Source organism: Arachis ipaensis, chromosome B5 (assembly GCF_059453495.1).
Source record: "Arachis ipaensis isolate K30076 ecotype BB chromosome B5, ASM5945349v1, whole genome shotgun sequence".
Taxonomy (NCBI): domain Eukaryota; kingdom Viridiplantae; phylum Streptophyta; class Magnoliopsida; order Fabales; family Fabaceae; genus Arachis; species Arachis ipaensis.
Window position 1 is genome coordinate 145,751,793 of NC_142440.1, and position 26,959 is coordinate 145,778,751.

The 26,959-nt window shown below is 35.9% G+C and overlaps 2 protein-coding genes and 1 pseudogene across 4 annotated transcripts; 2 read left to right on the forward strand and 1 right to left on the reverse strand.

Annotated features, from left to right (window-relative positions):
- Positions 1–9,938: 9,938 nt before the first annotated feature.
- LOC148566111 (protein PSK SIMULATOR 1-like) lies at positions 9,939–10,775 on the forward strand (annotated as a pseudogene).
- A 5,487-nt stretch (positions 10,776–16,262) lies between these two features.
- Positions 16,263–22,807, forward strand: LOC107642107 (DNAse I-like superfamily protein). Of its 3 annotated transcripts, none has more exons than XR_015883450.1 (14): positions 16,263–16,711; positions 17,137–17,300; positions 19,056–19,121; positions 19,225–19,277; positions 19,519–19,600; positions 19,921–19,967; positions 20,241–20,328; positions 20,491–20,583; positions 20,686–20,718; positions 20,950–21,047; positions 21,286–21,418; positions 21,759–21,844; positions 21,904–22,010; positions 22,097–22,807. XR_015883450.1 is itself a non-coding variant. In XM_088487863.1 (14 exons), the coding sequence occupies exons 1-14, from the start codon at positions 16,405–16,407 to the stop codon at positions 22,163–22,165; spliced, it is 1,404 nt and encodes a 467-aa protein (XP_088343989.1). In that variant the 5' UTR covers positions 16,263–16,404; the 3' UTR covers positions 22,166–22,807. The 3 variants fall into 3 exon arrangements, 1 of the variants encoding a protein (XP_088343989.1); XR_015883451.1 differs by having other exon boundaries at positions 21,916–22,010; XM_088487863.1 differs by having other exon boundaries at positions 21,926–22,010.
- A 2,542-nt stretch (positions 22,808–25,349) lies between these two features.
- On the reverse strand, positions 25,350–26,720 carry LOC107642108 (uncharacterized). The gene has a single exon (XM_016345427.3). The coding sequence runs from the start codon at positions 26,439–26,441 to the stop codon at positions 25,440–25,442; it is 1,002 nt and encodes a 333-aa protein (XP_016200913.1). The 5' UTR covers positions 26,442–26,720; the 3' UTR covers positions 25,350–25,439.
- Between the last annotated feature and the right edge of the window lie 239 nt (positions 26,721–26,959).

The window sequence follows — 26,959 nt, forward strand, 5'->3', positions numbered from 1 at the left end:
AAACTATAACCCTCACCATTTTAGATCTGTCATGAATAATGATTTCTATGAAGGGGTTATTGCTCAACGCACCTTGTGTCCCAATTTTCTTGTTGATTTACCTAATCTGAAAAAGAAAGGTTTTTCTTTTGTTGAAAATTTAGAATTTCTGGACTATAACCATCTTTTTAAAATAAAAAAGCCAGTGTACCCACTTTTAGTCAAGAAATTTTATGCAAACATGACTTACCATGAGGGGAGTATTCATTCCTATGTAAAAGGCCATGACATAATTCTGAATAATGAAACCATCAGTGATTCTCTGAAATACACTGATGTTGGTGCATGTGCCTATACATCTGATAAGTAGGATGAAGGGGTAGGTCTCTCTTTTAATGATGCTCTGGCCTATATATGTGAACATATTTCTTTGATTGATGGCATCACTCCAACTCACAAAGACCTGGGTTACACTCGTGCTCAGTTGCACCACATAGTGAACCATATCATCCTTCCTTAGAGTGGCTCATATCAAAGGATGTCTTACACTGATACTCTAGTTTTATATGTTATTCTCACAAAAACAAAAATCTCTTTTGCATATTTAATGGTAAGATATATGTTTGACTGTGTTAAAAGTGAGAAGAAGGATAAAGCTCTTCCTTATGGCATGTTCTTAACCTGTATTTTTGAACATTTTGGTGTTGATCTGTCAAATGAGTCATATGAAAATATACACTCATATCTAAAAGGAGGTGGTTCAATAAAACAGCAGAAAAAAGGGACCCACTCGTTCTGAAAGGGTGGTTCTTGATGATGATGATGATGACTATGAACCAGAAGACACTACTCCTCCTTCTACCACGAGTACTTCAGCCTCCATTGGATACAAATCTGTCCTATATGGAGTGGTTAAGGATGTGGTGCAAGAGTTTATCTCTCAGTCAAACCATCTTATTGCTATGAGTAAGGAGCAAAGGAAACTAGCCACCAAGCATGAGAACTTCCTCAGAAAATTCAGAGATAGAGTGGTAGTTTTCTTGAAATTTATTGATAATCTCCAAGAGGATGACAATGCTACCACTGATCCTGAAGAAGAAGCTGGTTCTGAAGAGGATAGTTCCGATGTCTGAAGTTGTCTCATGTTGCTGCAGCCTTTTGTTCACTTTTGTCTCTGACGTCAAAATTTTTGCCAGTAAAGAATGTCATAAAAACAATCGCGTTGTAGATATAGTCTCTAAACCGACAAAAATCCCTTCGTACAAACGATTTGGTTGTCACAAGTAACAAACCCCTTTTTAAATTGATAACCGAGTATTAAACCTCGGGTCGTCTTCTCAAGGAATTGCAGCGAAGTATGTTCTTATTATTGGTTATGAAGATTGTAAATTGGGGGTTTTGGAAGTTTGGGCAATGCGCACAGGTATATTTTCGAGCAATAAAAATAAATAAATAACTATAAAATAAACTCTTGGCAAGGTATGAGAACCAGAAATCCTGTCCTTGTTATCCTTATCAGATGTGATGAGAATTGGATTTTAATCCCACTTAGTTAAGTCAAGTGGACTAATTAGCTTGATTCTCAAGTCCTAGTCAACTCCTGTGGAGAGACTAGTGTTAGAGCAATCCTAACTAAAGCAAAATCTACCAATTTCAACCACTCCTGAGTTTGACAACTCAAGTGTTACCAATTACCTAACCAAAGCCAAAAGGAAGAAAATATCTAAATTAAATTAAAAGCATCAATATAAGCAAAGCAATCTTAAATCTGAAAATACCTCGAATTGCATTAACAAAAGAAATTAAATATGGCATAGATGTTCATAAATTAAATTGAGAAAATAAATAAAAATAAAGAACCTGGGATTGAGAGTCACTCCTAAAACTAAGAGAAATCCTAAATCCTAATCCTAAGAGAGAGAAGAGAACCTCTCTCTCTAAAAACTACATCTACTCCTAAAATTGTGAATATGAGAGCCTCCTTATGAATGGATGCAGTTTCCTACTTTATAGCATCTAATCTATGTTTTCTGGGCCGCAAACTGGGTCAAAAACAGTCCAGAATTCGCTGGTTTCGAATTTTGCCACGCTGGATTTCCGTCACTGCGACACGGCCGCATGGATCACGCAGTCGCATCGCCTAGCCTCAGGGGAACTATAGCATATTATATATCAAATCGAAGCCCCGGATGTTAGCTTTCCAACGCAACTAGAACCGCATCATTTGGACCTCTGTAGCAAAAGTTATAGCCGTTTGAGTGCGAAGAGGTCAGGCTGGACAGCTTAGCAATTTCTCCAAGTTCTTGTATTCCTTCCACTTTTGCATGCTTCCTTTCCATCCTCTGAGTCATTCCTACCCTGTAATCTCTGAAATCACTTAACACACATATCAAGGCATCTAATGGTAATAAAAAAGGATTAATAATAAGCAAATATAAGATCAAAGAAGCATGTTTTCAATCATAGCACAAAATCAGGAAGGAAATATAAAACCATGCAAATATTATGAATAAGTGGGTAAAGAGTTGATAAAATCCACTCAATTGAGCACAAGATAAACCATGAAATAGTGGTTTATCAGTCTCATAGAACTGTTGTTGTTTACTTTTGAACTACTTTATGTCTATTTTGGATGACTGTAATACTTTTAACAATTGTTGCACTTAATTTTAGTTACTTACTTATTTTGGACTTTGAACTAACATTTTGTTGCAGGTTTTTCGTTCATTTTTGTTCCACCCTTGATGACAATAGGGAGAGTTGTAGCATATGAAAAATTTGAAATTTTGCTGTGATTTTGAAATTTTGCTGCTGCTGTGTTTTGTTTGGCATGTGAATGTGAGTTTGTCTTACGTGATCTGTTGATGTTTTGCCATTATTAGTCTTGATGCTCTATTTTGTTTAAGGTTGAGTAGTTTTGAATTGAATATTAGTTGTTATTGCTGATATGGTTTGTTCAGTTATAGGATGCACATTTGGGTGTTTGCATACTCCCTTGATTCAGCTTCATTAGATGATAAACTGTTGGAAAACCTTGCCAATTGCTTCATCCATGGATAACATATTGTATGTAGTCCATTATTGTGTTTCCTATGAGAATATGCAAACAGGAAAGAAGAGAAGAGCATAAATCTAGGGGGAGCAACTCTTGAAAAAGAAAGAGGGAGCAACACAAAAGCAAATGACATCACTTAAAAGGGAAGTTCCTTAACCTTATTCAAATTCAATCCCTTTGATCATTGTTACAATTATGTTTGTCATCAAGGGAGAGATTGTTGAGTTAAGAAATTAACTAATTATAATTGATGATGACAAATATTATTTTATTGGGGTAATCATCCAATTAGTTTTTAATTATGTTTGATAAAGTGATGCAGGCCAAAATTAAAACAAATAGCAGCCCAAATGCAAGAAATCAAAATCATTACTAGTGGGTCTTTCTAACCAACGAAGCCCATAGAAAATAATGCAATGAAAATAGCTGGGCTAAATAAAACAAATCCAACCCAAGCCCATGAAGACTCCATTCAAGCTGAAGCCTTCCAATGCACCTCACAAGTTTGCTTCAGTCAGAACCTCAGAGAAAAAGAGAGAGAAAGCTTCGTTCTTCTTCTTGCTCATTTCATCAAAGAAGAAGGAAAGAGAAAGCTTAATCAAAGAAAGCAAAGGTCTAATCACCCAAATCAAATCCATTTAAGCTAAGTCAGAAGATAAAGGTAATTTATTTCTATTTGCATGCATGTTAATTTCTTCACTCATTCTCCAACTTTCTGCGATACCATTTTTGGTTAAATGAAGAAAGAAGTCTTAGATCTCTACTGCTATAAATCAATGGCTCACAAAATTTCTTGGAGCCAAAGCACATTATTAATGGTTCGGATTTGGGTTTACCACTGAACAACTTTCTCTTTGCTACTCTGATGTCTTCGGTCAAGCAAAAAGGACCAGTTCTAATATCCCTAATTTGGGGGGTTAATTGAAGTGAAATGACAAGCTTGGGAAGCACACAGCTCAAGGAGTTGACTCAGAAGTAACCAAGACAGAAATTTTGAAAGAGGTACAAATAAGAAAAATTTTATTTTTCTGAGACAAGAAGAGAAAACCAGAATCTGAGTTTCATAGAGAGCTTCCTGAGAAGGTTCAACATTTTGGACAGTGCTTTCTAGAGAAAGAAGCATTCTGCCAAGATGAAGAACTTGATTAGTATTTGCTCAACCCGGTTCAACTCATAGCAACAGAGGCTGTTAAAGCATCAATCTCCTTCATATTTTACATATTGTAATACTATTTTCAATGTATATCTATTTGTAATTTCTTGAGAGGTAAAAGGCTGAAAGAGAGAGTTTAAGAAAAAAGCCATAAGAGTGATAAAAGGCTGAGTGATACACTTGAGTGAAAAGCTTAGAGTGATTTCAGATTTCTTTAGGTTGTTTCTATTGTCTTGTGTCTTGTACCGATGAGGTACCCCTTTCTTAGTTGGGTTAGCACTAAAAGTGAAGAGTTAGGTATTAGCATAATCAAGTCAAGTTAGGTTAGAACTTGAGAGGAAAAGGATTGTGTCAATCCTTTAGAATTGGTGTATGTAATAACTTAACTATAGTGGAAATTCCACTACTGTTGTGGTGGAGACTGGATGTAGGTTGCATGGCACAAGGCAACTAAACCAGGATACATGTGGTGCAGCTCCTCTCTTCCCTTCTCTGTTCTGTTTTCTGAAATTCATGAGATAAAACCAAATTGTCTCATAAATGTTCTGCTGCTTAATTCAAATAGATTCAGATTAAAAGTTTGAAATTAAAGGATTATTTCATTAAAGTAAAAGAAGGCCATAGATTCAACCCCCTTCTCTAAGCCTTCTACAACCTTCAGCTTGTATGTTGAAGATCGTAAGTTGCCGTGACTTAGTAGTGTTTGGATAGTGTCTTTCAGACACAAAGATAGAAACACAAATACACAAACATAGACACAAAATACACAATTATTTTTACTATGTTTGATGATGATGTACAAGACAAATTGATGTAAACCAAATGTCATATTTAACCCTGTGTTGTATTCACTGCAACACCACTACCAACATTGCTTTCCAACATCATTGCCATTAATTTTTCAACATCAATCCAAAAAACTATGAACTATCATCGAAATCTTTTATCCAATAATCAAATCAATAAATTTTTTTATATATAAAAAAATTTGAAACAGAATTCAGACTAGAAAAAAAGAAACTTGAACATAATATATCTGGTGAAAAAGAATAATGGGCACAAAAAAAAAGAAGCAAGCACAATCTGAAAAACAGATATGGCGGCAGCGAAGACAGATCTATATGTAGGGAGAGGCGATGGAGGCATCGATGCCGGCACGAGCCAAGGAGAAAGAGAAGCGGATGAAGATATATCTAAAGGCAAGGTGAGGCAACAGAGGCATTGATGAATAAAATTTTTGATGGTTTAGAATTCACAAATGAATTCTCGTTGCAAGTATAGTTTCTAAACCAAGCAATAATCCTTTCATACAAAAGATTGTTTGTCACTAAAACAAACCCCTAAATTTATAAACTGAAGTATTGGAACCTCGGGTCGTTCTTCCTAGGAATTGCGATAAAGTGTCTTGTTATTGGTTATGAGGTATGTTTTGGGGTTTTTGAGATAGGAGACAAGAAATGTAAAATGCAATGAAAATAAACTAACAACTATGAAAGCTCTTGGCAAGGTTATGAGAATTGGAAGTCCTATCCTCATTATCCTCCTCAATTGTGATGAGAATTGTCCGTTACTACCACTTAGTTAACCTCTAACCATGGAGGAAAGTCAAGTGGATGAATCAACTTGATTCCACAAGTCATAGCCAACTCCCAAGGGAAAGACTAGCTTTAGTGGTATCCAAATCAATTAGCAACTTCTAATTGTCAATCAACAAAGGAATTAGATAATTCAAGAGTCACTAATTACTCTACCTAGGCCAAGAGGAACAAAATCTAACTCATATCTAGAAGAGGCATTTCAACAAACACATAGAAGGCAATAAAGGCAAACATTATTAATTGCAAGAATTAAAGGAATTTACAACTACAAAAGCAAGAGATTAACAAGAAAGGCAAAACAATTATGAAACAACAAAGAACTTACCAATTGCATTGAAGAATAAATGTAGATCTACAAAAGAGAGTTCATAGGCTACAACTAATAATACAAAGGAATTACAAGAGAAGTAGAATGCTACAACTACAAGAGAATAATTAAGGATGAAAGAGGAAAATTAAGAGAGAAGAAGAAGAAATAGATCTAGATCTAAACCTAATCCTAATTCTAGAGAGAAGAGAGAGCTTCTCTCTCTAGAAACTAACTTTCCATCCAAAACTTAAACTAAAACTAACTAATGTCTAAAGTGTGTCATCCCTCTTCAATCCTTCGGTTAAATAGCATCAGAAATGAGTTGGATTGGGCCCACAAGGCTTCTAAAATCGCTGACCACAAGTTGCATTAAATAAATCACGTGCAGCATCGGTGCATACGCGTATAGTGCACATGCGCGCCCCTAAACGTGATGCAACTATGACAAATATTATACCATTTTGAAGCCCCAGATGTTATCTTTCCAACGCAACTGGAACCGCATCATTTGGACCTCTGTAGCTCAAGCTATGGTCGATTAAGTGCGAAGAGGTCGGCTTCACAGCTTTTGCGATTCCTTCATTTCTTCATGAGTTCTCCATTTCTACATGCTTTTCTTCATTCCCTCAATCCAATCTTTGCCTCCTAAATCTGAAATCACTTAACAAACATATCAAGGCATCTAATGGAATTAAGGTGAATTAAATTTAGTTATTTTAAGATCTAAAAAGCATGTTTTCACTCTTAAGCACAATTAAAGGAGAAGTTATAAAACCATGCTATTTTATTGAATAAATGTGGGAAAAGATGATAAAACCTTCTAAATTCAACACAAGATAAACCCTAAAAATGGGGTTTATTAGGCATCGGCACGAGCAATGGAGAAGAGAGGCGGGTCAAGGCAGATCTGAAGGCGGCACGACAACAGGGATGACGACAGTAATGGCAGAGGGCGAGAGGGAGCCGGCATGACGATGGTGACAACAACAACATTGAGAGCGAGATGGGGTGGCGACAGTAGAGGAAGGGAGAGAGAAGGCAGAAGATAGGAGGAGAGGCGGTCAAAAGAGGGAGGCAGTGGCGACGCCGGTAGTGGCGGCGGCGACAATGATGAAAGGATAAGGTAGAGATCGAATGGAGGTAGGAAGGTGGAATGACTGAAGAGGGAAAGTTATGAGGGTTAGGATAAAGGATAAAATTGAAATTTAAAAAAATAATCAGTGATAAAATTGAAAAAATCCGTGTCTTATGGATTGTGTTTCAGTGCCACAGCTTAAAGGAGATACACTAAATACATGTTTTTTATGTATATTTATATGTAATCGTGTCTATTGAAATTTTGTGTCTCAATAAACAAACGATATACACGTACCACTGTATCCATATCTCTAAGGTTTCGTTTGGTTAGTGGGTAGAGATAAATAAGACACAGACACAAAGGCACAAAATGACACAGACACAATGAGACATAAAATTTGAGAACTTGTTTGGTACTCAAGGACATAACACTACTTGCAATTTATCATTCTAATAAAATGACAATGTTATCCCTGCCACAAACCATTAACACCACCTCTTTACCATTATTTCAGTTCAAATTACACCATTAAAACCACCCTAACCACCATTTTAATATAAATTACAACTATTAATAATAACAAACACATAATAAATTAAAAATTTAGATCTAATCCAATTTAATATATAACCACAATTTTCAATCAACATCTAAATAAAAAATAAATAAATAATATATGAAATAAAAAAATAAAACAGAGAACTAGATAGATCTGGCAACAAGAAAGAGAGGCGAAGAAATTGTAGAAGAAAAGCGGAGTCGAAACTGGAAGAGGCAGAGAGATGGAGGTAGATCTATGAGGCAGATTGAGAGAGGGAGAGGGAGGCGCGACAGAGGCGGCGGCGGTGGATTTGGCAAAGACAGATGCAAAGCAGAGGCGGCGACGAATTTAAGCGGAATAAGGCTCAACGATGAGGGAGCCAGGGAGGGAGAGAAGAGTTGATGCAGTGGAGATAAGGAAGATGAGGAGAGGCAGTGAAGGAGGAGGAGGAGAAAGAGAAAAAAGAGAAAGAAGAGGAGGATGAGGAGGAGAGGCGGCAAAAAAGGACAAATGAATGGAGGTGGTGGAAAGGGACAGAGAAGGTGAGGCTACGGTTGGGGTGGGAAGCATGGAGGAAGAAAGGAGGCAGTGAAAAAGAAGGTAGGAAAGAAGAGAAAAAGAAGTGAATTAGGGTTAAAAGGAGAAAGGTATAAATGAAAATAAAGAGAGATAATGAGGATAAAAGTGAAAATAAAAAACTGTGTTTGTGTCTCAAATGTGTGTCACAGATTAAAGATGAGACACTAAAAATATGCTGTATTTTGTGTTCATATGTGTGTCACCATGTCTATGATAATTTTGTATCCCATTAAACAAATAATATACATGTGTCACCGTACCTATATCTCTAATGGATATAAATACCAACCAAACAGATCGTAATAAACACAGATATGAACCAAAACGGAACCTAGCTTTTTATATTTGGCTTTAATATTTTTTATACTATAATAAATTAATAACTCCTACTAGTGCCTGTAGCTCCTAATAACTAATTGGCACCTTTTTTATACTCAATTATTGGTCATTTTATTATTATATGTCAATATCCGAGATCCACCAGTTTCACTTTATGAATTTCTAAAATAAAAGTCTACTCATTTAAGAGAAGTTTATTAGATTAAAATGAACTAATCTATGTATTTTTTATTTAAATAAATAATTTTAATTAAAAAATAAAAAATTGAAGTAAAATTATCAACTATGGCCAAAATTTTAGCCTAAATTTGAGAATTGATATATTTGGATTACAAATTGATATATTTAAGTGGATTATTAAAAAATTATTAAAAACAATTTAAAATTTTAAAAAAAAGAGAAAATTTAAATGGGCAAAATGTGCAACTCGTTTATTTGTTAGGCCAACCAAAAAATTCACACGTTAATCGAGCAAACTTGTTAAACGTATTAAGGTGATTAAACAGTCACAAAAAAAAAAAAACAGTCTGATTTAATGAATTCATTAGTTTTAATAGTCCAATATATTAAATAACAAATGTAAGGAGTATAATGAATTAACCTCATATTGAAAAAAAAAATATAAAATGAAAGATACATTAATATGATACCTTAAAATTTTTAGAGTAAAAAATAAATAGGTCTTTGAGCTTTTTAAACGTAGACATTTTCGTTCCTCAAGATTTAAAAATACATTTAAATTTCTCGCCTTATAAAACGCGTGACAATTAGACCCCTCCGTCCAGTTGGGGTTCAAAACAGCAACGAAACATACTAACCTAGAAGGGTAGAGTGCCAGGTGTCCGTTTTGGTTGCTGATGTGAATGGAGAACAAATTTTTAATGGACAAATTAGTCCTTGCGGCCATCATACGTTCTCTCTCTCCGTCACAACTCACCTTGGTCCGACTCCGTCACCGCTCTCATCAACTCTGCCACCGGCCGCCACCTCTCCTACGCTGATTTCATCCGCCGTTTAGAAACCCTAGCTGCCAACCTTACATCCCTCTTCACACTCTCCAAAAACGACACCGCTTTGGTCCTCTCTCCAAACCTCTCTCCACGTTCCTATCCTCCACTTCGCGCTCCTCTCCCCCGGCGTCGTTGTTTCGCCGGCAAATCCACTTGCCACGCGCTCCGATCTCACGCGCATCATCCGTCTTAGCAAACCTACCATCGCATTCGCCACGTCATTAGCGGCTAACAACCTTCCCGATGAGTTCCGTCACGAAACCGTCCTTATCGACTCGCCCGAGTTCGAATCGCTCATGACAGTGAGTCGACTCGGCGCCAAACTCGAACAAGTGGAGGTGAGTCAGTCTGACGTGGTAGCTATTCTTTACTCTTCAGGAACCACAGGGAAGGTGAAGGGAGTGATGCTAACTCACATGAACCTGATTGCAGAGGCCTGGATTGTGAAGATGGGTAACCAAGTCAGTTCCAATCTCAAGCACGCCCTTCTTCTAGAAACTTCTTCAGGAAAGAGGAAGCAGCAGCAACATACCAGCACCATCAAGAACAACGATAAGGTAACCATTGACATTCTTTCTTTTGAAGTAACCAATGTCATGTCCAAAACGGTTCACCTTCACAAATCCCTTTCGGATTCTGAGATCTCGAGGCTTAAGAATGAGATCTTGACCTCTGAAGCTATTAGGAGCCTCGTTTCCTCCGACCATTTCTATCTCCTCGACCTTGCTCTCGCCGAGAAGCTCGACGAGTTGAACCGCGTCGTTAGCGTCGTTTTCAGGTTAGGGAAGAAGTGTTCTATTTCTGCATTGCAGGGATTTGAGCATGTGTATGGTGACATTGTGACTGGGGTCATAGATGTCAATGAATTAGGGTTCTTGGTTAAGCATATGGAAGGTATGGTGAGGAAGATGGATAGGTATGTTAGTAACACTAAGAATTTGTATGGTGAAATGGAGGTTTTGAATCAATTGGAGCAAGCTATGAACAAATTTTAGAATAATCAGAATGAGGAGAGTAGGAGGGTCTTTGAGTAGAAACTCGCATGGCAGAGGCAAGATGTTAGGCATCAAGGACTAATTTGTCCATTAAAAATTTATTCTCCATTCACATCAGCAACCAAAACGGACACCTAACACTTTACCCTTCCAAGTCAGCATGTTGCGTTGCCGTTTTGAACCCCAACTCGACGGAGGGGTCTAATTGTCATGCATTTTATAAGGTGAGGGATTTAAATGTATTTTTAAATCTTGAGGGACGAAAATGTCCACGTTTAAAAAGGTCAGGGACCTATTTGTCCTTTACTCAAATTTTTAATTGGATGTAATATCTTCTCATCTTATATTCTTTTACTTAATTTTTCACTAATTGTCAAAAGTGCTTCTCATAGTGACCCAACACAATACTATAGTTTAACATATTTTTTTAAGGAAAGAATGGCTTAAAAGCTTTACTAAAAACCAAGTCCTTTCCAATAAAGAGTGATAGGTTCAGTTATAGCAGAACTCAACCCAGTGAAGAAAGGAGCTCCATAGTTTCAGGTGGGAATGGTGAAGACTCGGAGGTATTACTCTAAGGTGCGATTAACATCCTCGGTCTGGCCATCTGACTGCAAGTGATAAGTCATACTGTAGAAGAGGCGAGTTTCACTAAAGGTGAGCAAATTCTTCCAAAAACGGCTCAGAAAAAGGGGATCCCGGTCACTTACAATCGACATCGAAAATTCATGTAATTTTACCATCGTTCCAATGAAAGCTCTTATGGAGTCCTCTACTATAAAGCCAGGTTTCAGGGATGTGAAATGTTTCACCTTACTAAATCGATACACCACCACCAGTATGGCCGTGTAACTTGTTGACTTTGGAAGCTGGACAATGAAATCCATGGTGATGTCAACCCATAGACGAGCTAGGATTGGCAAGGGTTGTAACAACCCTTGTGACTTTGTTGGCACATACTTAGTCAATTGACAATTTGAACATCGATCAACAAAACACTGCACGTTTGACCTCATTTTTGGATAAAAGAGGTTCTCACCCAATAGCTTGTAAATCTTCAGTATGCCGCCATGTCTAGCTTTTGGTATGGAGTGAAATTCTTGCAATAACAATTCACGCAATTCTTGAAAATCAGGTATAAACAACCTTCCTTAATAAAGCATAATTCCATCATTCACTGTGTAATTTGAACTCAACTTTTCCTGCCAGTAGGGATGGCAATGGGTATCCATGGGGCAGGCTCTTCCCTCACTCTCCATCCCTGTTTAGAAATTTGGCCTCTGTCCTCGCCTCATTCCCGTCATGGGTGCCCATTTATTTTTCCCTGCGGGAGAGGCGGATACCCATGGGTATCCGTAGATATTAAATTTAAAAAATAAAAAAAACCTCAACCATGAAAATTTTCATACAATTCTACTAAATGTATCAAATCAAACCCAATTCAAACACATTCAATATTACTAAACCCAATTCAACATTATTCAACTAAATCTCTAACATACAAACAAAAATAAAATGAAATAGAAAAATTTTCAACAAAACAAAATAACAAATCTTGATCGACAATTATAGCTCGGTGATAGTACTCTCTTCTTGTAATGATACAAATTTGGATAATTAATTGGTGCAAATTTAGATATTATGCACATCATTAATTTGTTTCTAAATAAAACTTAAAAAAACATTAAACATATACTTAGCGGGTCTCCATTTTCCTTCTCGTGCGGGAACCCACGGGTTCAGGTTCTTTTTCTATCCCTACCTATTGGTATTGATCAAACAATTCCTTGGTGACAGGATCTTGCTCCAACGCTTCCCTTAGTGTAGTCTACAACAATGATTGCACAATGGACAAAGCCCTCAATTCAGCACCGACTCCTTCTTCAGGCATCCGGGACTATTTATCCGCCACCTGATTCAATTTACCAGGTCTGTACTCTATCTTAAACTCATAGCTCAATAATTTAGAAAGATAGTGTTGCTGTTCTGGTGTCAAATTACTTGTGTCATGAGCTCTTTCAACCCTTGATGATCAGTCTTAATTAGGAACCGCCGTCCTAACAGATAGTGCCGCCACTTGGCTACGACTTGAATGATAGCATAGAGCTCTCTCACATAGGCCGATGTTACTCAGAGTCTCTGATTAAGTTTCTTACTAAAATAGGCGATAGGGTGCCCATTCTGAGAAAGAACCGCGCCTACTCCTGTATTAAAAGCATTTGTCTCCACTGTAAAAGGTTGGGAGAAGTCGGGAAGAGCCAAAATAGGGATTCTTACCATAGCTGATTTTAATTCCTCAAATGCCTCATCTGCTTCTTGGTCCCAGTGAAAATTGTTCTTCTTAAATAGTTCAGTTAGGATGCTGCCAACCTTACATAGTATGGAACAAATTTTTTATAGTATCCTATAAAATCCAAAAAACCGTGTAATTGCTTGAGGGTGGTTGGTTTAGGCCACACTTGTATGGCCACTATCTTTTTCGGATAAACCTTCACCCCTTGAGCGCACACAACATGGTCTAAGTATTTCACTTGAGTCTGGCCAAAAATGTATTTAGACTTTTTTACAAAAAACTAATGTTGAGATAGAGTACTAAGGGTTGTAGATAAGTGATTGAGGTGTTCTTCTCATGACTTGCTATAGACCAAGATGTTATTAAAAAAATACAGCAATAAATTTCCATAAGTATGGATGGAAAATGAGATTCATCGTCGCTTGGAATGTGGAGGGTATATTAGTGAGCCCAAACGGCATCACTACAAACTCATAGTGTCCTTCATGGGTTTGGAATGCAGTCATAGGAATAGCATCCTATTCATGCAAATCTCGTGATAACCGGACCGTAAATCGATTTTAGAAAAATACTCAACTCTAAACAATTCATCCAAAATCTCTTCTCATTGGCGGAATCGGAAATTTGTCCTTGATGGTAATCACATTCAGTGCACGATATTCCATACAAAACCTCCAGCTTCCATCTTTCTTTTCCACCAATAACACAGGACTAGAGAAAACACTCCTACTCTCTCGTATAATACTCGAGTCCAGCATCTCTTCTACCAACCTAGCCATTCCTTCTTTTTGAAAATGTGGGTACTTGTACAGCCGCACACACACCGCTTTGGCACCCGACATAAGTGTAATATGATGATCAATCTCCCGTAGTGGGGGCAACATGGTAGGCTCTTCAAAAACCCGCTTAAACTTGTCAAAGAGATTTTGCACCTCCTCTGTTGGCATAGTCGCTTCGGCTGTCTTGGTTCCATTCTCAATCACCTTTAAATGATAAAAATCAGCAACCACTTTACTTGTCACCAGCTTGTGTAGTATTTAATTGCTAATTTCCTCCGCTGAGAGTAGTCTCTCTCTTTGGAGCATAATTTTAACATCATTCACCTTGAATTGCATTGTCAACAACCCGTAGTGAGTAATAACATAGCTTAAGCACATGAGCCGCTGCACTTCCAACACAATGTTTGCCCTTGTAAATCAATAACATAGGTATTAATGTTGAACTGGTACCCCTTGCACTACCAAAGGAGTGTTCTCACATTGTGCTTTGTACCCAATTACCTCTCCATTGTCGACTAACACTTAGAGAGGTGTAACTTGTTGTACTGGAAACTTAAGCCTTTCCGCCACACTAGCCTTCACAAAATTATGAGTTCTTCCTCCATTGATAAGAATCAACATAGGGTACTCCTTATATATTCCCTTCAACCCAAAGGTGGTAGGTTAGTACTATCCAACCATAGTATTAAAACTGGTTTTTGGTTGAGTGAGTTAGATAACAATGGATTTTTTTGGTTCTGAGGTCTCAATAACTGTTGGTTATGGGTCTTTTAGGATCTCTTGCAACTCCTCTTCGCCAATTAATAGGTAGCATGATATCTTTCAGCAATGGATTGGTGACCATTTGTCTTCACAATAGTAGCATAAGCCTTTTTCTTGTTTTTGTTTAATTTCTGCAACAGTTAATTTTTTAAATGGTGTTGCTGGTGTCTGACTTGGTGTTGTTGAGTTTATTGGGGGCTTGGGAGTTATGAGTGGGTGGTTTGATTAGAGGCAGGGATTGTCTTGGTAAAGTAGGTCGGTTCAGGTTCGGGTATTGCCTTGGGAGTGTGGGTGCTTGGTAGGGGTGATTTTAGTAGTAGCTTGACATTTTTGTTCATAGAATTTGGCTAAAGAAACAACAGATACATAAGTGGTGGGTTTTGCCAGCAGCAGCTCACATTTCAAATATTCTTGTAAACCAGATACAAACAAAGAATTAGTCACTTTTCACTGAGTCCCATAATTTGATTTAATAGGTCCTCAAACTAATTTTGATACTCAATCACGATATTCACTTACTTCAACTCCTTAAGTGTAGCTTTAGAATCATAAAAAATATTTTGTCCAAATCTAACAATTGGTGCATCTAAAAATAATTTTCATATATATTGAATGTTTGTTATTAACCCTATCTGTACCTATTATATGCAGGTCCAATGAGATTAAAGGAGATCATACGTACCCTCATATCTTCTAGAACGTCGTACTATTCAAAATATTCTCATACCTTGAAGGCTCATTCCTCAATGTCTTCACCATCAAACATGGCCAGCTCAACTTTTATTCGTTTGAGGTTTGATAGCAAGGAATATGAAGAGGACATGAGAAAGCAGGAGTTCCTTCCATCCCAGAGTTTTTCATTGGTTCCTTCAATTTAAATGCTCCCTTCAAAGTAGCGTTCAGATCCTTTAAAGCTTTTTCTATAGCAGACAGTCTGTTGTCATTTGTTGAGAATTTGCTTTTCATTTTAATTTGACTTTTTTATAATGCAGTTATCTCATCTGATAAACGAACGAGTTCATCTAAAGCTCATACTGGGTCAGCCTCTCAACGAGAGCACCAAATGTTAAGCTTATGAATTGAATCTGTAACAATTATAAATAATAGAAAAAAAATAAAAAATTATTGCAGAAATATATGTATAGTATAGTATATTAAACTAAGAAAAATAAGTGAGATCCCCTACTTCAAATTGAAGGAAAAACTCCTTACAATTCTTAACAAAATTCTTTTCTAATTCACTCTTCACCTCATGCGCTCCATATATTCAAGTTACTACTCAATTCTCTAACAAAATGAACAACTTAAACAATTGGTTCTTATTCACTATTACTCTCCTATTATTTAGTACAGTAGTCCTTCATCTACAATGAAACTTTTTGCTCTGCTTCAAGTTCAAATTCATTCATCCCTTTTTCTTTTGATCTAACTTTCTCATTTACCATTAGACTTGCACTGTTAATAATTTTCAAGCATAAAAAAAAAAAAATTTTATGAATAATTTTTATAGACTCTTTATTTATTTGCACTGTTTTTGTATATAAATCTATATGGATAATTTTTATAGACTCTTTAACCACTAAAAAAGAATAAATAAAAACATAAAGTTATGAAGATTTTAATTTCAATTCAATTAAAAATTTTGAGTTTGAATACGAAATTTAAAACATCTCTCATTTGTAGATGTGTACTTTCTTGAATTTAATTTAATTTAATTTTGAGTTTACATGTGTATGTAAAAAAATTATTTTAGTTAAATAATACGAAGAAGATAAACGCAATATTTAATATTTGAGGGGGGCCATTTGTAATATTCAAAGATATAAATGTCTCTGTAATTTGACTAATTTCTCCAAAGCAACCACCGGAGCGAAGACTCGTCCCTGAACCCTAATTCGCCGCACGCTCCACCGCCATCAACTTCTCCGACGACATGGCCAGACGCAACGACAGACTTCCTCCACCGGAAAATCCAAACACCGATTACCGGTTAAAGCGGAGAAGACCTCATCGTTCGGGACCATCAGATGCTCACTTTAAACGGCGCCGGTTGGCGCCGAAGTCGGATACTTCGACCGGAACCCACAAATCTCACCGGTTGAACCGGTTTCAAGCCTTTAGTTCTTCGTCCCAAAATCGTAGAAAGAAGAGAAGAGTTGGAAAATCCGGCGGCAGCAGCAGCCGCGGAGCGTGTTCCCGAAGATGGATTTTTTCTTCTGCAGATTGTTCCAACTTCAATGGTCAGAATTGTTACGGATCAATATAGTTGAGGGAAAACAATTTCTCTGAATTTTATTTCTCCCATGAAATTATGCCTTTAATTTTCACCAATAGTTGGTTGCAAATATGTTAGTATATATAGAAAGTGAGTTTTGTTAGGATTATTATCCATTGTAGCAGAAGTTTGACAACTTTTAGTGTTAGATTAATGCATTGATATTGTGACCTCAAGTGAAAGGAAAAGAAATAATGAAGAATTTAATTTGATCTATATTTTGGTCTGTGCAATTTACTGAACTTGTTATGAATCTAGAGAATGATTGTATTTGCTTTATTGTTGACATTAATGATGAAACGACTAATGTTCTGTTCTGCATTTTGTTAAAAATGTTTGTGATTTAGAGTGGATTGTGTTTATCTGAGAATTCTTTCATTTGCTTTGTAGATAAGGTTACTATAGTTTCATACAACATACTCGGTGTTGAAAATGCGTCAAAGCATCTGGATTTATATGCGAATACTCCACGTAGTTTCTTGGAGTGGGAGAGGCGGAAAAGGCTCATATTTGAAGAGATCAATACCTACAATGCAAGCGTGTTGTGTTTCCAGGTATTTTGATAATCCTTCCCTGATATATTTTATATATGTATAACATAGCACAACTAATAAGCTTCTTGTAACTTGTGGACATTTTACATTTAGGATATACTTTTGAGCTTTGAAAGGCACTTGTTTAGCATATGTATTCTTTTTATTAGCTACAACTATTGGTTAAATGTAACAAATATTGAATAAATGACCATTTGTACCCATGAAAGATGATAACGCTGACATATGTACCCATGATAGATCGAAACTGATCTTGTACCCACGAGAGTTGCCCTCCGTGTGACAAAAATACCCTGTTTTGGTTAAGTGCTTACTTCGTTATTATCCGAACCTACGTGGCACCCCAACCCTCCAAAACCCTATCCCTCTTCAATTCCATTTCTAATTTCAACCACCTATTCCTCTTTCATGACGGCAGCTTCCTCCTCCTCTGCCGCCACTGCTGCTCTTCCGTTACTTGGCACTATCGCTTCATCCCCGCGCTTTCCTTCCCAAATCCCAACTCTCCCTCTTTTCCAAACCCCCTTCATCAAACAGTGAGAAGCTCCAAACAATCACAAAACATCTATGGGGATGGGAAATACCATGCCATGCCTCCATCAAAAACAAGCTTTGGAATTACTTGGCACTTTTGTCCAGAGAAAAAAAAAAAAGCACAAAGTGAATGTGAATAATATTACTCTCAAGAAAAGCACTTGAACTCCGAAAGCAAAAACTCTTGTATAAATAAAAGTTGGTTCTGAACAACACAAATACGAACACATATCCTACTACTTTTTCACTACTCTAGCAAATAATAATGGCTTTGCTTAATCTCTTTTCCATCTTCATGCTTTTAACCTCATCATTTGAGGCTTCACTTTCATCAGCATCGAAACCCAAGACCTGAACTCCATGATTGCACAAGCCTGCATGAACATCGAAAACCAAAACTCAGGCCTCGCCAACATCCAAAACGAGCTCGTCAAGATCGGCCCCTAAGCCCCGCTTCCGTGTTGAGCGCTGCACTCGGTGAGCAAAGTTCACCACGTTCTCCGTGAGCAACCGCGAGCAACTAGACATAGAAGACTGTAAGGAGCTTCTAGACTATTCCGTTTCGGAGCTGGCATGGTCCATGGGAGGGATGAGAAGAATCCGTGGCGGAGATATAAGCGCGTAATAGGGTTGATAGAAGGTGTTGATTTTGCGGAAAGTCGAGCGCCAGCGATGGAGAAGGGTTTGAAAAAGAGAGAGAGTTGGGAAAGAGAGCATGAGGATGAGACGAAAGTGCAAAGGGACGGAAGAGCGGTGGTGGCGGCAGAGGAGGAGGAAGCTGCCGCCATGAAATAGGGATGGGTGGTTGAAATTAGAAATGAAATTGAAGAGGGATAGGGTTTTGGAGGGTTGGGATGCCACGTAGGTTCGGATAATAACGAAGCAAGCACTTAACCAAAACAGGGTATTTTTGTCACATGGAGGGCAACTCTCGTGGGTACAAGATCAGTTTCGATCTATCATGGGTATATATGTCGGCGTTATCATCTTTCATGAGTACAAATGGTCATTTATTCAACAAATATTTTTGTGAAACCTGTGATATTTTTATACATGGTACCTCATGCCATTGCTAAATGACTATAGTTAATGCTAGTCGACATAATCATCTTAATTTAACTTTTACCCTGTTTAGTATTTATTTTGAAATTTAAGCTAATATCATGCATCCCATTAGATTATCAAGAATTATTTTCTCACAACTCCTATGACTGCCTGCAGGAGGTTGATCATTTCAATGATCTGGATAATCTATTCCAAAACAATGGCTTCAAAGGTGTTTATAAGGTGTGTAGTATAAATATTTGAATTGTCCCATAATATTCCAATTTCCAAATATTTGATCAAGGTCTGTACATGGGTTGTCATCGTCATTTATTGATCATTTCAGGCTCGCACAGGGGATGCGCATGATGGTTGTGCTTTATTCTGGAAAGACAAATTGTGGGTGTCCATTACCTATTACTGGCTTAGTGGTTAAGTAATTTAGTTTTGTGACTCATTAATTTCTCCAGTATCTGATGTTTTTAACACTAAGTCACTGATGACCGATGATTGTTCTAAATATTCCTTGATGCGACAAAATTCCAACAGATCAAAGATGTACCAATCATAGAACATAGCAATTGAAAATGAGAGCTCCAGATTTGGCCTAAATACAGTATATTTTGAAATCCAATTGCAGATTCACTCTTTTGCATCAAGAAGATATAGAGTTCCAAAGATTTGGTCTCCGTAACAATGTTGCTCAGCTTTGTGTTTTGGAGGTAATTAGGAATCAATTTCTATTTTTCTAAAAGATTTATGGTTTTTTTTTCTCTTCTCTAGTTTTGTGTTTCTTGTCTATATTTTGTTTTTCCTCTATGGTCCTGATTAACAAGATTTATGATAGATTACTTCAGGTCTTCAACATGAAAAAAAGCAAAAGGGAATAATAAAGATTTATGACAGATAATGCAAATTTTGACCCATTAAGTTCTTTTTACTTAGTATACTATAGGCTCTTTATACACATGAAGCCATTTATTTAAGTTTGATAATTTGTTTTATAACATTAGTTCTTATTTCACTATTTGGCAATTGGCAGGCACGAAATGATAAACCAGAATCCGAAACATCTGGACTAACAACAGTGTAAGTTTCTCCCTGGGCTTCGGGAAAATGGGTTATGGGTAATATAAACACAATTATTTGATGTCTCTGATGAATCTTTCAATTTAACGAGGATTTTATTTAAATATCATGGAATGGATACTAAAGTATATAAAATTTGTTAACATGTGGCCTTAATCTTAAGCTGCAAAGCTAGTATTAAGTGAAAATTTTGAAAAGAAAAATGGAACTGTCATGTACATGCTCACACTTTTCATACTTCCCATTTTGAAACTAATTTATCTACATCTGTAGGACATCATCTACCCAGAGAAAAAGATTTGTAATAGGAAATATACATGTGCTCTTCAACCCAAATCGTGGAGACATCAAACTTGGCCAGGTAGTGAGGGTGCATTATGTTGATTTTGCATGTGCTGGCAAATCATTCTGCTTCACTGGTTGTACCAAAAGGGAGGAAACATATTTAGTTGTTTAGGGTTGATTAAATTTTCTAATCTATTTTATTGATTCAGTTAATTTTGCTACTTTACATGATGGATAGGTCAGACTTTTACTTGATAAAGCTTACAAGTTATCAGAAGAATGGGGTAGTATCCCTGTTATTATTGCTGGGGATTTAAATAGTCTTCCACAGGTAACATCTTGCTTTGTACTAAGAAGATGAACAATTTCTGATTAGGGGTCAAATGTGCTGCTACTTCATCGCTGCTTTTTGTTTAAATCTCATGTTTTTCAGAGTGCAATATATGAATTCCTGGCTTCTTCCAAGGTGAGTTTGCCATATTCTAATCATGGTATAATCTAAAGCATTTTAGCTTGTTATTTTTAATGCAGTCTGTTATTTGATTTGGTGTTTAATTTTCCTTTCTTAGCGCCCTAGCCTTTTGGTTTATGCATGGGATTGAGGGAACTGTTTTTGTTAACTGCATGTGTTCTAGATATATGGCTTCGAATGAGTTTAGAGTTTTTATTAACTAAGTTATTGCTTTATTTTCTGCAGCTAGACATCCAATTGCATAATCGCAAAAATATGTCCGGACAACTTGAAATACAGTCCAATAGCAGAGTTTTCAGATCACAGATTGGTTATGAAGCTAGGTTGGTTTTGAGTCCGTACAAAGTCATTTATTTTAAGTACTATGTATCATGAGTCATGACTTCATCTTCGAACCCCTCCGTATAAAGTGACAAATCAGATTCAGGATCATTTAAGTCTCTAATAATTCATGATAAGTTGTCTCTTTATTATTCCATAGGGCTGGAATAATTGTTCGAAAACGTGTAATCCAAGTGTTATGTATTCATTAATTAATTATTGGGTGTATATCTGTTGCAGCATTTCAATATCCCGTTCAAGGCAATTTCTTCATGGATGGACCATGGAAGAACTAAACCTTGCAGCTGGCGCAATTGGAGTCACCAATCTTCAGCATCATCTAAACCTCCGCAGTGCTTACAGTGGTGTTCCTGTATGGTGTTTTAATCTGCCAATCATATTTTTGGGTTTCTTCCAACTAAAATTGTTACAATCTGCTACTTCTGCTCTTCAGGGGGGAAAAATTGTCATTTTAATTGAATATGTTTATCTTCAGCACCTTCTAGCTCGACAGTACTCAGAATGGTGCCCTTGTTTTATGTTTTAATCTGGCAGCCATATTTCTGTCTCTAATCTAATTTCTCTTAAATTGTTTCAATCTGCTAATTATGCTCTTTGGAGCAAGTAGCTTTTTTTTGTCGGATATTTTTCAGTTTCTGGCAACTGATATTTAGAAGTTAATCTTGCATAAATCTCATTAGTTTCTGCTGCAGGGAAACCATGGTACAAGAGATGATATTGGGGAGCCCTTGGCAACATCATACCACTCCAAGTTCATGGGAACTGTTGATTATATTTGGTAATTATATTTTTTTCATTTTAAACCCCCAAAATCATTTGCGTTTACCAAATTTTCAGTACTGATGCCAGCGGTAAATAGGCATTCGGAGGAACTCACTCCAGTAAGAGTTCTTGAAACCTTGCCCATTGATATTCTTAGAAGAACTGGAGGACTCCCCAGCGAGGTATTTAGTTAAATACAAGGCTTCTTTGTATATTTTGTTCCACACAGAATTTGTCATCATCATACATCAACTCTGCTTCTGTGCAGCAATGGGGAAGTGACCACCTTGCTCTTGTATGCGAATTAGCTTTTGCAAATAATGGGACGGTGTCATGATTGTTTCAATGTGCAACTCTAACCGTTCGGCGTTCCCTGGATATGTGGGGTCCATCCGAGCTTAAAAAGCTTATTAACAAGGGTGGAGCTTGAGGGGAGCCAAAGCATTCCAGCGCATCTCGTTAAATCCTACAGTTGATGTCTGCTCTCTTCCTCCTCGGACATCCCTTGCGCGGCACAGTTATTTCATCACAAAGAAGCATATCATTAAGTAGGATTGTGAATTGCACCTGATGATTGGAAGTAAATATCATGTCACAAACGAGCTGCAAACCCTCCTCACCAGCACCGATGTTGCATGCAAATGCTTTCAGATGCTTCAAGCAATTTCTGCATAGTGAAAGGGCTAGGCATGCACTGGTTTTCAGAGAGTATTCTAATTGAGGGCCTCATCACCCTTTTTTAGCTATGATTGTAGAACTCCAATTCAATACAAATTATGGCATTGTTTTTAAACCTTCCTACATTGCAACTCCTTGATATTATGTTAAAAACATCAGTTTTGTTAAGTCACGTCATTCTTGTAATTTTTTTTCTTTTGTTTGCTCAAGTTTAATGGAACGGCCTATAACACTACTTTGTTAGCTCTTGCAATTCAAAAATAAAATAAAATAATGACTTGTGTCGCCTTCTCTGTAGAAAGGTCCGGATGATTAACTTCTGAGTAAACCGGTTTGTTCTTAATTAGCCTCTCTTATTTTTGCCTGAAGGGTGAGAAAATTGCTAAAATATTTGTTGACTGGACACATCTTCCTAGTTATTCTTTTCTCTTTAGTTTTTATTTTGGTGAATTCTACCATGTAGAAGAAAGATTCTTTCTATATGTGTAGAAATGTGTTGTCATGTTTTGAGTAAAACAAGTGTCTAGAAAGAGTGTACAATTATAAGTATAGTGGAAGACAAAAGCTGATATGTGGACCCCACTGCAATGAATTAATTTCATCAATAATTTAATAATGTAAAGTTGATTAGGTATTAATGATGAATGATAATGATGGGTTGTTTTTGTTTTTTTTTTTTTTCTGTAATGGATTTAAGTTTTTGGGTCAGGCCATTTTTTTTCTCTGGATTTGGGTCTTAATTGAATTTTTTTTATGAAAAACCAAAATAATAAACATAATATCTTATGGATTTGGGAGTTATTTGAATTTTTTTTTGTTTGGGTCTTAATTAATTTTTTCTGTGTAGATGTAGGTATTGATTGATTTTTTTTTATGAAAAGTGGACACTTTTTTTTTTGTCATAAAAGATGTATTTTTGTGTTCTTGAAAATATTAGTTTAGTGTTTTGCACATATTATTTTTATTCTAATACTATTAATAATCTTATTGTTAATAATATTTTAGACTATAATCATTCATTAGTTGTGATTTTATTATTAGTTATATGGTTAATTTTGTAGTAGGTAAATTAATCATTAGTTATATGGTTAATTTTTGTAGTGAGATACATAATTTACGTTATAAAAAAATTATAATAGTGCATAAGAATAAAATGGCTTAGCATTTAGAATTTAATTTTGGTTCGTTTAGGGTTTATTTTGATGATAATATATTTGGTACGTGATAAAATTTTTGTATTGTAACAATTGTAAATTGATGATAGAATTTAGTGTTTAATTAGAATTCTTTTCGTAAAACCTTTGTAAAAATTTTGAATATATTTAGTTAATATAGTTGTTAGAATTTCAAAATATAATTTATAATTTTTACTAAAAAATGAAATATGTATGTATTTTTCATGAGTATTTTACTAAATGGCATCATGTTATTTAACAAGTTATATTCATGCTTGACAATAAATAATTTATTGATGTAAAAACGATCACAAAAAGAATATGTTAGATGGATGTTAATTTAGAATGATTCATATATATATATATATATGTGTGTGTGTGTGACCGGAAAGATTAAAATGAGGGTAAATCACATAAACAAACTGAATGTGTTCTAAATTTATATGAATGTCCAAAATGCAAAATGGTTATATGAATTTATTACAAATTTTTGTCAAAATCATTAAATCTAAACCCAAGAATTTGATTTACTTTGAGTGTGGTTCGATTATTATAGTTTCGATTTATCTCCATAGAAGCTGATCCTATTAAATTGAAGCTATTGACTTCGTTTTACCTAAATTAACATGAGATAGTCTTCACTAAAATATTTTTTCATAGTAAATTGATTCCAATGAATTCCATTTACTAATACACCTACTAATTCGAATCACATGTAATTGAACATTCATGTAAATTTGAAACTCATTCAGTTTATTTATGTAATTTATCCTTAAAATGAATGTTGTCACTTTTATACATTAAATTCGTTAATATAGAGATTAAGTAGAGTATTATCTATTATTGGATATGATATGATATCATTCTTTCATGATTCATTTAGGTGAATTTTAATTAATTAAGATCCAAACAAAAAAAAATTCAAATAACTCTCAAATCCATAAGATATTATGTTTATTATTTTGGTTTTTCATAAAAAAAATTCAATTAAGACCCAAATCCAGAGAAAAAAAATGGCCTGGCCCAAAAACTTAAATCCATTAAAGAAAAAAAAAACAAAAACAGCCCATCATTATCATTCATCATTAATACCTAATCAACTTTATATTATTAAATTATTGATGAAATTAATTCATTGCAGTGGGATCCACATATCAGCTTTTGTCTTCCACTATATTTATAATTGTACTCTCTCTCTCTAGACACTTGTTTTACTCAAAACATGACAACACATTTCTATACATATAGAAGGAATCTTTTTTCTACATGATAGAATTCACCTTTTATTTTTTGCTTTCTGCATTTTATTTTATTTTTTTCGTTTACAACAAACTAAAGCATTTCTTTTCTTTACTCTTTTGAGCTTGTCTTTTCAAAATTAACATGGGAAATGAGAAGAAAAAGAGGGGCTGAAATTGTCAAATTGCATACATTCAATTCCTCTACAGCTGATCTTAAAGATTCTCATTCAGATTGCAACACACAAAATATCAAATAGATTTGAAGTTTCATTTATACTGTTTATGACAAATTGTAAAACTCACAGATCTACAGCAAAATTGAGAGCTTGAATCTTGTACAGGTCTAGCAAGGGCACACAAGAAAAAAACCAAGAACTTCGTTATTAATGATAAACAAAGCCTCAACAATATAAAGATATGCCTAAATTTTGTTTTGCCTATATGTACTGAGATACTCTCTGCAACTTTAGCTCCCGCTCCCAGTTTAATTCTTATAACAGCAAAGTTTGTAAAGATATTACAAATTCAGAGTTTCATCAAACCAAGTCAACTCTGAATCATCAAAAGCAGTTTCAATATGTGGAAGAGTGCTGCTACCTTCACCATCTTTCACATCCCACATAGCACAGCCACCATTGTCATTGACCAAGAAACTATCAACTTCATACCCAACCGGTGATTGCACAGTTGACTCCTCAAGCAAATGCTGAAATGAATGATGATCTTCCACATGAACCGGTTCCATTACACCTTCAAGAGCACTTGTTTCCACATTGTCCTTTCCTTCAACAGCTGGACCATTGCTATCATTATCAGATGATGCTCTTGTCACCGCGACATCAAGCACGGATGCTGGGGATGGATGAGACAACACTTGATTGCCATCTTCTAAGTCCAATACACCAATCATTCTCCTCAAAGCAAGCAATGAGTTCACAAATTCAATTCTCTTCTTCTCATAAGCCATGGCAGCTTCTTCCTCCGTATTGAAAGTACCAAGCCACACTCGCACGCCTCGGATGGGGTCTCGGATTTCTGCCACATACTTCCCCCATTTCCTTCTTTGAACACCTCTGTACTTGCTGGATGATCTCCGGCTTCTATGGTTTCGCAAAAGGTTAAGACATGGTTTGATTTTGTCAATGCTGATACCTTGTTGTAAAGAATCATCATCATCCACTTTATACGATTTGGTTGGCATGCATGGAACCAAGATTTCTCTGATGAATCTCTTAGGACCATGTTGTTCATAGTCATTGCTCAAAAAATTGTCATCTTCTTCGCTTGAACAATCTGTTGCATATGGGTCACTATAAATTATTCTAATTCTCCTCATAATGTTCAAATTTCCTTCTTTTCCCCTCTTGCATTTCATTCCTTCAAGACCAGAATCATTCAAAATTTCAAACCCAAGACCCGTCTCACAGTGAGTCACAGAATTTGAAGATAAAATAGGAAAAAACTGAACCTTCTCAAAGGAAATGTGAACTGAATGTGAAACCTCCAAGACCCATGTCATGAATTTCACCACAGAACCATAAATTATTATTTTAAAACACTAAAATGCAATGCAGACATAAGGTGAAGAATCTACTTACCCTTTTTTTTTAATCTAACGATCTTAGCATGATGGAAAAGGTTGGACTGTGCTGTTTGGGACTCTGATGGAAGTGATTGCATGCAATTGCAAAGGTGAACAAAGAACAAAATGCATGAAAGGAAGCAAATAGAAGGGACAGAAAAAGAAAAAACCAGACACTACTAATTCATAGATTCACACTCTTCAGATTTTTAAGATTAAGAAAAGGAAACATATATTTGGTTTCAATTCTCTTATTTTCTGCACAAATCCTTGACAGTATTCCCTTTTTATCAACCACCTGGTATTTACACGTGAACAGGGTGAGTCAATGATTAATCATTTATTAATTTGTATATTGGTAATGCTAGAATATAGAAATAATAAACTAAAATTACCTTATTTAACTTAAATTTATAATTTTATATATTTAACATCTATAATTATATATCTATTAT